The sequence below is a fragment of the Leopardus geoffroyi genome, chromosome C1 (genome assembly GCF_018350155.1).
Source record: "Leopardus geoffroyi isolate Oge1 chromosome C1, O.geoffroyi_Oge1_pat1.0, whole genome shotgun sequence".
Taxonomy (NCBI): domain Eukaryota; kingdom Metazoa; phylum Chordata; class Mammalia; order Carnivora; family Felidae; genus Leopardus; species Leopardus geoffroyi.
In genome coordinates, this window is record NC_059328.1 from 110,948,597 (window position 1) to 110,957,688 (window position 9,092).

Below are 9,092 nucleotides of genomic sequence, written 5' to 3' on the forward strand. Positions count from 1 at the left end.
GTCTTCCCTCCCCCGCCCCTCCCCAGCTTGTGCTTGCTCTCTCTCAAAAATAAATACACATTAAAACGATGTAAAAAGGGGCGCCTGGGTGGCTCAGACAGTTGAGCGTCCAACTTCAGCTCAGGTCATGATCTCGCAGTTTGTGAGTTCGAGCCCCATGTCGGCCTCTGTGCTGACAGCTCAGAGCCTGGAGCCTGCTTCAGATTCTGCGTGTATATGTCTCGATCTCTCTCCCTCTGTCCCTCCTCCACTCACACTCTGTCTCTCTCTCCTTTGGAAATAAGCATACAAAAAAAAATTTTTTTTTTAAAAAGGATGTAAAAAAAAAAAAAGGAGGGCTTACTATGTGACAGGCACTGTGCTTGACACATTCACCCATGTCCTTAAATCCTCACAGCCATCCTGACTTATAACCATCTTTAGAATAAAGAAACTGAAATTCAGACAGGTTATTGATTTGCTTAAGGGCACAGAATTAGCAAATGAAAAATCTGGAGTGTAAACTCAAATCTATTTGATTTATATCTCTACCGTGGTACATTCTTGGGCCATTACACTATCTAGTACTCAATAAATGATTATAAGTTTCGATTTTAATAATAGTACTTTATTTATACAATATTTGTTAGTAACTATGGCTGTTCAAAACATATTCAGTGTTTTACTTCAATTAAATATATATCAATTCATGAACAACCAGAAAGCTACATGTGCTTCATTAGGATCAAGCCAGTCTAAAAATATACACGGGAATATTTTTAGTCCCTAAGCACTAGATGCAAGGAAGGCAAAATATCTGTGGTAGTTGCATGCCTCGATGTGTAGAGAAATATTCTGTCCCTTCACCCTCACCCAGATGGACAGGGCTGTGATTGCCATCAATATCTGCCATGGACCTGGGAGGGAAGACTAGTGGCCTCAGCTAGCTCTGGAGGTAACGATCAAGGATTTCAAATACATGCAACTTATTTCTGAGTTGCCTAGAAGTCCCATTACCTTGGTAAACTGTCTGCAAATAGCCACACAAGAGGACTAAATAGTCAACCAAAATGGCAAATGGCCAGGAAATTATGAAAAGGGGCAATGTCTGTGAAAGGAAAGTTGGTGAAGGAAGCATTATACATTACTCACTTCACAGAGATCAAAGAAACGGGAAAAAATTGATTAATTAAGGCTGACAGTTTTAACACAGTTTTTCAAAAGTCCCATAAGTATACACCATAAGAATCTTCCGAGACAAGGCACAAAAACCAAAAAATTAGTGTGGAGAGTAACTGAGTGTAACTCAGTAAAGAATGTCAAGCAGAATATTATAAGACATCAGTGGTTACAGTTAATTGCACAAGATTATTTAGAAAATGAAAGTAAATCTCAAACACTTAGATTTATACCAGACAAATCATCTAAAATAAGATTGGCAGGGGTGGGGGGGGCGCATATTTCAGTTGTCAGAGTCCTGGCTCAGGCAGTTTAGATCTCAACAACCTTCAGTCACTTCACTTTTACAGCTGCCCTCTATCTAATAAAGTTCTGACACTGGAGGAGCTCAATCCACTTATCAAATTAGTCACTATAACACTGCTAAGAAATGAATGCAGCAGGAAGGCGGGGGGGGGGGGGGGGCGCATTTTATTGCTGAGAAAAGGGAGGCACAGAGAAGTGACAATCCATGAGGCTCCTCTGCAAGTCAAAACCGGCTCATACTCATCCCACTTTCCCACAGGTCCTCTTATCAATACCAAATGAAGCGTTTCCTTAGGAGATGCAACTATTCCAACACAATCATCTTAACAAAATCTCCTCATTCACATTTTTCTAAGATTAAGGGGGAAATGTCAGAAAACCTAATTCTAAATTGAAGGGTACAAAGAAAGGCCAAAGTTAACTGAAGTAATGCAACAGTTCCAATTTCTTGCACTATCAAATTGTGAAATTTACCAACTGCTTGACCTTCAATCCACCTAAATTCATGCTTTAGAACAATTCTCTACCTCTACAAGTCCTAGCTATATAGTATTTCAGATACAATAAAAAGAAGCTTCCCTCTATAAACAAAAATCTGACTAAGAGAGGTGTCTGGTTTTTATGTTATAAACACTAGCTTGAAGGTACATTCGGAATACAAAATCTCCCAAGAAATCATTGACTATATTGTATTTCACCAATTTTAAGACACTGTTGATGTTAAGGCACATCGTTGTTTTCAATGAAACTCTACAAAGGAAAATGCTACCAATTTTAATTTGTAAGGTAACATCTTGATTTCATCAAAAGGCATCCTAATTTTGGAGATGTTAAAATGTAGAACATGTACATCTTAGATAAAATCCAGCTATGTCCTCAGCTTCCCCTCTGTACTCTTGTTATCCCAAGGTCTTCTTCAGGCTTCTTAGAAGGAGCATTCCCTCCTTCTCCCATCTCACCAAGCTGTCTTCTTTCTCTTTCATTAAACACCTCTTAAAACCTTCTTCAAATAAATAGAAAAATTCCTTTAAGTACGACACCCTCTTCCTTTATTACCACATGTAAACCTTTCTTGCAAGATAATTTAACCAATTCAATACATTTGTCCAAAGAAGTCCCTAAGTATCTCTATGAATCATGATCACCCTATGGTACTGACAGCTTCTGTGTTATAACAGCCTCTGACTAGTACACAGCACAGTGCACACTGAAAGAGGTGCTGACTAAATCCATGTGATGATGACAATCTCGCTGCCTAAAAGGCTCCTGAATATTCACTAGCAGATCCTACATTTTTACTCAAACACATGAAAGAAAAAAAAGATGTCTTCTTACCTGACTTCTAACAACAATGGAGTGGAAAACCATTTTGTTGTAAGAGAGGTTGTAATGGCTTTTGAATCTGCCTTTACTGAAGAAAACAGCCATAGTCCAGTGAATACAATCAGAAGTTCCATTTTATAGCAAACTCCTAAAAAAAGGAAAATTTTAAAAAAAGGTTTTGCCACAGGAAATGTTTAAACCTGAATCTTAATACTTAGAGACACAAAATAACATGAGAATTACAGAAATGGAAATGTTTCTGAAATATAACAGCACCTAATATCTCCATAGTTCAACAGATATTTGCTGAGCGACTGATGTAGAACTAAAGCCGTGAAGTTCATGGAATGCTTTCCTATAAAGACTGCACTGCATTTCCTGGGTCGCCTCTACAGAGGTATAAAAGTCAGTTGGTGGCACAGCAGTTTACACATAATTCTACTTTATGAAGCATGAGAGTAAACAAAGCTTAGATGAAAACGTAAATGATGGGTATTAAATGGTGCCCACCCCCCAAAAGTTATGAAGTCCTAATCCCAGCACCTTGAAATGTGAACTTATTTGGAAATAGGATCTTAGCAGAGGTAACCTGGTTAAAATTGGGTCATTAGGGTGAACCTTAACCCAATATGACTGGTGTTAAAAAAAAAAAAAGGAAAATGTGGACACAGAGACAGGCACACAGCGGGAAGACCATGTGAAGGGACACTGGGAGAGTGCCAGTGAGGACAGAGGCACTTGTCGGAACTACAATGCAAACCACGCTGCAAACCACAGAACACCTAGGGCCAGCAGATGCTGGAAGAGGGAAAGAAAGACCCTCCCCTACAGATTTCGGACAGAACATGAGCTGTGACACCATGATTTAGAATGTCTAGCCTCCACAACTGGAAGGCAAGGAACTGCTGTTGCCGTAAGCCACACAATTTGATGCACTGTCACAGCAATCCTAGGAAGCTAACACTTCAATGTAAATGCATAAAACAGTCCCGGAATGAAGGAAAGTTAAACAGGTCCCTATCTACAAAATAAGGAAGCTGGGGTCACTGGTAAATTGGCATGGCCATACAATGCAGGCCTTCCAACCTCCCAGCAGCAATGTCCTTAAGCATGCTGATGTGTCTAGATCATTTCAGAAAAAGGCCTCGAGCTGCAGGGCTTCTTTGGTCTGATTTTTCATCTCAGAAGTCTGCTCACAGAACCCTAAGCAGGTTTCCCGTGGGCTATATAAGTCAGCATCCAAGTTCCACCCATTTGAATGGGAACCCAAAGGGGCCATGAATCTGTGGGAAACACTATGCCAAAGCTGTGCTTGCGCATGTTAATGTCTGGTAAGGCTCACCTCACTCACCCTAATTCCTCGAGATATTGGCTATAAAAGCTATCGTCTGGGTGACCAGTCACTACCTTCTTTTTACAAAAAGCATTAACATCTGTGCCAACATCCTGCTCCATATATAACACACAGTATCTCTAAAGAACAAATGGGCAAAAGCAAAATAAAAGATACCAAATAGAAAAGCTGCTTTTTAAGAGTCTTTAGTTCAGGCACTGCCACCTTAATTGATTTAATCGACTGACAAATTAATATAAACAAATATTAACATCCCATTTATAAATAAGCATTAAAAAAAAAAAACCCACAAAATTTGCAAAGACTAGAGCTAACCAAACTAGACCCCCAACACTGAAACCTGCTAGCAGTGATTTTGGGGAGGGGACTTTCAGAATGTAGCAAAAGTTACTGACATTTCCTGCAGAGGAGCAAGCAAGGATGCAAACTTTTAGATACAATTTCAGACCACTCAAAAACTCTTAGACACCCTCCCCTACTGGTCCACAGACTGCAGCCTCAGAATCCTGCTCTGCATGACGGAAAAACATGGTTGGGAAAAAGAGAGAACCGTTTAGAGTTAGGGACTTACTTCAATTACTGACTTTGCTACTTACTAGCAGTTTAACCATAAGCAAGTCCCCTAGTAACATCTCTGGCCCTTCTCCCAGACTCTGAAATAGGAATATCAGTATCTACCGCACTTGGACACTGTGAGAATGAAAAAGCGACATGAAAGTCACTTCATGAAGTGCCAAGTACTATAGCAGAATTAACCGTTCTAGTAAAACATGTTCTTATAAGGAAAAGAAACCACCTTCTAAACTATAGAATAAGATCACATCATCGTTACTGCATGGTCTCAAAAAATTGGAAATATATATTCTGTGATTAGGGGGAAAAAATCATCCCCAAAAGTCACAAAATGTCTAAACTGGAGACAATATATGAACTACGTTCAAGCAGTACTGGTATGTTTACAATTTTTCCTGAAGGGGCCTACATGTGCTGTCCCAAAGAGGTGACCGTGGACAGGAAATTGAAACACTGTCAGTAACCCAGGCAGGCTTCATGCATAGAGTGGTGAGGGAACTGGAAGTGACAAAAGGTCCCTGAGGAAACATTAGCCATTACCGACCAATTGCTCTGGGCCAAGCACTGTGTCAGGTGCTTTGCATACACCATGACTTCTAGTCCTTCCACACAACTTATCCAGGAGACTGCAGCTCCTGGAGGGTGGTTGCCATGTCTATTTTGTTCACCACAGCAAATAGCACATCACCTGGCAAACAGCAGATATTCCATAACTATGCTGCATAATGGGTGAAACACTATAATTTCACCTTTAAAAATAAGAAAATGGAAGCTTGGAGAAGCCAAGTAACTTGCCCAACTAATAAATAGCAATGCTTGGAACCCACATCTGCCTGTTTTTAAGTTCTACAATACCATGTTATCTCCCCCGGTTCCCTAGCTTTGGAAGGGTAAGAATTCATACTGTGCAGAACCAAACTAAGCAAAAAGCTTTCTTGTGAGAACCAAGGCAAGTCCAAGGACTTTCTAGGGACAGAGACCTTGGGATACAGGTGGCTGAGAAAGGCACAGTTTCAAACCAAAACCAAGCATGCCAGCCTGAAGCTGGGACCCAAGAGAAGTGACCAACCAGCCTGACAGATCTGTATTCAGGCTGGCTTTGGGGATGGAATGTGAGCTCCTCAAGAGCAGGGAATTTGGGGGGCACCTGGGTGGTTCAGCCCGTTGGGTGACCAACTCTTGATTTCCACTCAGGTCATGATCTCGCGGTTCAGGAGTTTGAGTCTTGCATCGGGCTCTGGGATCACAGTGAGGAGCCTGCTTGAGATATTCTCTCTCTCTCTCTCTCTCTCTCTCTTTCTCTCTCTCTCTTCCTCCCTATGTTCCTCCTCCCCTGCTTGTGCACTCGCACTCTCTCCTCTCTCCCTCCCTCCCGCCCTCCCTCCCTATGTTCCTCCCCTGCTTGTGCTCTCTCTCTCTCTCAAAATAAATTAAAAAAAAAAAAAGCAGGGAATTTTGTTTGTCAGGGTCAAATGCCTAGCATAATGCCTGGAACACAGGAGGTGCTCAGAATGAAATAAACAAAGTCTTCATTAAAGGATGAATGAAAGCAAATAGAAAGAAAGGAGTTTGATACCAAGAGGAAAGATGCTTAGGACTTAAAGATTAAAATGAAAATTCTACGCACCAAGACTCGCCCAGCGTTCCCCTTGAATTGTTCGAAAAACAGAGACAGTTCTTGGGGCAAGGTATAGCACCGCTGGAGGTGACAGAGGAAAGTGGCCACTAAAGAAGAGCTTTCCTACCCAGACCCCGCAGCCTAGATGCAACAGGTAAAACCACAAGAAAAGACTGTTTAGAGAAGCAGAAGTAAGAGCTTCACAGAAGCGGCCTTTTGTTTGAGAATGCCTTCATTTTATGAGAATCTTACACTCCGATCCTAGTGGTCCTTAAATGTTGCTTATAAATATGAACAGTCTAAGAAATAATCGTTGTCAGAATCCCAAGGTGGCACTCCATGATCACAGGCATAATGCTTGTAGCAAAATGGGTAAATTAAAAACATTCTTTAATAAGTCCTAGGTGCAAATGTTATATCTGTAAGATCTAGTCCGTGGCCCAGCTTCCTTAGTTCAATGACTATCTCTTGCTCACTGACCTACAGTAAAATTTTGGAAATATTAATAAAAATTGCAGTTTGGCAAACACTTTTCACTTTTTTTTTACATTTATTTATTTTTGAGAGAGACAGACAGAGCACAAGTCAGGGAGGGGCAGAGAGAGAAGGAGACACAGAATCCGAAGCAGGCTCCAGGCTCTGAGCTGTCAGCACAGAGCCCGACCCAGGACTCGAACTAACTCACTGCGAGATCGTGACCTGAGCCGAAGTTGGACACTTAACCGACTGAGCCACCCAGGCGCCCCAAACACTTTTCACTTTTTGGAAAAAAGAGGCATAAAATTATAAATCACCAACTTTTTCTTTTTCCATTTCTAAACTGAAGATAATAGCTGACAATCTCTTAAAAAACCAACTTGCACCTTGCAAGTTTATAGATAGCCATCTGAGCATCAACATACAAGATTAACACTGAGAAAAATACTAGGAACGACCCCTCAAGAAATAATTTTACTTCTCAAATAATTAAAGTTAATATGTATTTATAGCTATTAGCAAAACCATTTGCTAATTTTTGATAAAAGTAGTTACTATACATCTGATATGAAAATGATCACAGGTAACTGCAGAAAAAAACCTAAAAGAATTTTCTACATAGTTCAATTTCTTCCCCTCAAGGTAAGCGTGCATTGTACAACTGCCACACAACTATACAACGCAATGTTTATTTCCTTTAATAAAAATGAGTGCCAACTAAGTTTGTCTAAAGCAGGTCAAGTGGAAAGGCTACCATCATCCCTTATTTTGTGGCCTTAAATAACTATTTTAAATGTCTTCAAACATCATACTAAAACTGGCTAGCAAGTGCTTGATGAATATTTCCAATATAGTATCGCACAGTAAGACCCCCAGACTTCAAATGAACATAATATGCTAGTTCTCAAATCTGGCAAGAAATGCAAAACAATCTAGAGGTTTTGCCCAACGGAGAACAGTTCACATCCATAACTTATTGGCGATGTACGCAGATCTTCTGGCAGGTCCCACACGAAAAGTGAAACCGAATTATCCAATTACCAGCCAACAGATCCTCGTACTTAAATGAAAATGGCAACCAGTATGCATCACCCTGATTCATTTTAGGGAAAAAACAGAAATCTACAAAAAGATCAAGTTGTTCTCCAATCAGAGTCCTGCAAACTGCTGGTTCTCAACCTACTTAGGGTCAGACGTGGTCCAAACTCAAGTTAGGGCACTTCCCCCACCTCCTTCTGCACTTGGGCACACGGATCTCAAAGCTCTTCAGTAAAGGCTCAAAAAGGGCTACAAGAGAGTCCGCGGCCACTCTCGCAGAAACTATACTTTGCCCGTAAGACCAGTGAGGGCAAATCGGAGGACTCACAAATAGGGGGAGAACTGGTACACAGAAGGAGAAACTGAGTCAGGGAAGAAGCGGAAGCTCAAGGTGACCAGGGCACGAGGTCGCCTCACGTCCCAGACCCTGTCCCCGTCCACGAGACCTCCCCACGCCACGCCAGGGGTACCTGTCACCGGCCGCGCAGCCGCGGCACACGCGCCGCTCGCGTCCCCCTTCCTGCCCATGCTGGGGCCACGCTTCGTCCGCGACGATGTCAGCGACAACGCCGGGGCGGGGCGGTGACGGCGGCGGCAGCGGCTGCGCCAGTGAGCGGCCGACACGCGCCTTTCCCGCGGCTCCCCTCACAAGCCGGTCTCGCAAAGCAATAACCCAGCTGCCTACTGCCTTTTTACTTCCGCTTCCTACTGGCGAGAGCCGGAGGACTTCCGGCTACCGAGTCGCGGCTGGGGCAGCCTAGAGCGTCGTATGGTCGCCATCTTGTATCCGAGGAGTCTCCGCCTCCCTCCTTTCTCTGGCTGTGCAGTGTGGCAGGGAAGAGAGCACTTTTACGGTCTGGGGAGTGGGACTAGGAGCCGACAGCTGAGACCCAAAGCTGTACCAGCTGGTGAAGCCGAATAGGGGTTTCAGCCTTTTTTCCGACCTGGACTTTGGGGAGCTTCAGAAGCTACTTCCTTAAACCCTTATATTAAAAGCACTGCTGCACAACTAAAGCACAAAATTTCTTAATGTTTCTGGGCATCTTAGACTATCGTAACCCCTAAATTTTGATAACTATCATTCCTGGGAGCGTGGGAAAAGGAAAACTTTTTAAGTTTTATGAGACGATTTAGCTTAGATTATACTGGCAGTGGCAATTTGCTTACTTTTTTTTTTTTTTTTTTTTTTTGGAAAAAAATTTTTTTTGCCCAATATAAATCGCTGTGCAAAAATTTCTGTAGGGA

General features: G+C 42.1%; 1 protein-coding gene across 2 annotated transcripts in view; it reads right to left on the reverse strand.

Annotated features, from left to right (window-relative positions):
• Positions 1-8,539, reverse strand: part of UGGT1 (UDP-glucose glycoprotein glucosyltransferase 1) — a 112,463-nt gene extending 103,924 nt beyond the window's left edge. Inside the window, exons 1-2 of one of the 2 annotated variants that reach the window (XM_045479344.1) lie at positions 8,318-8,539; positions 2,800-2,935 (exon numbers count right to left, since the gene is read on the reverse strand). In XM_045479344.1, coding sequence (XP_045335300.1) covers positions 2,800-2,935; positions 8,318-8,375 — 194 coding nt within the window. In that variant the 5' untranslated portion in view covers positions 8,376-8,539. The remainder of the gene's footprint in view (positions 1-2,799; positions 2,936-8,317) is intronic. The other variant, XM_045479345.1, reaches the window with a different exon arrangement.
• Between the last annotated feature and the right edge of the window lie 553 nt (positions 8,540-9,092).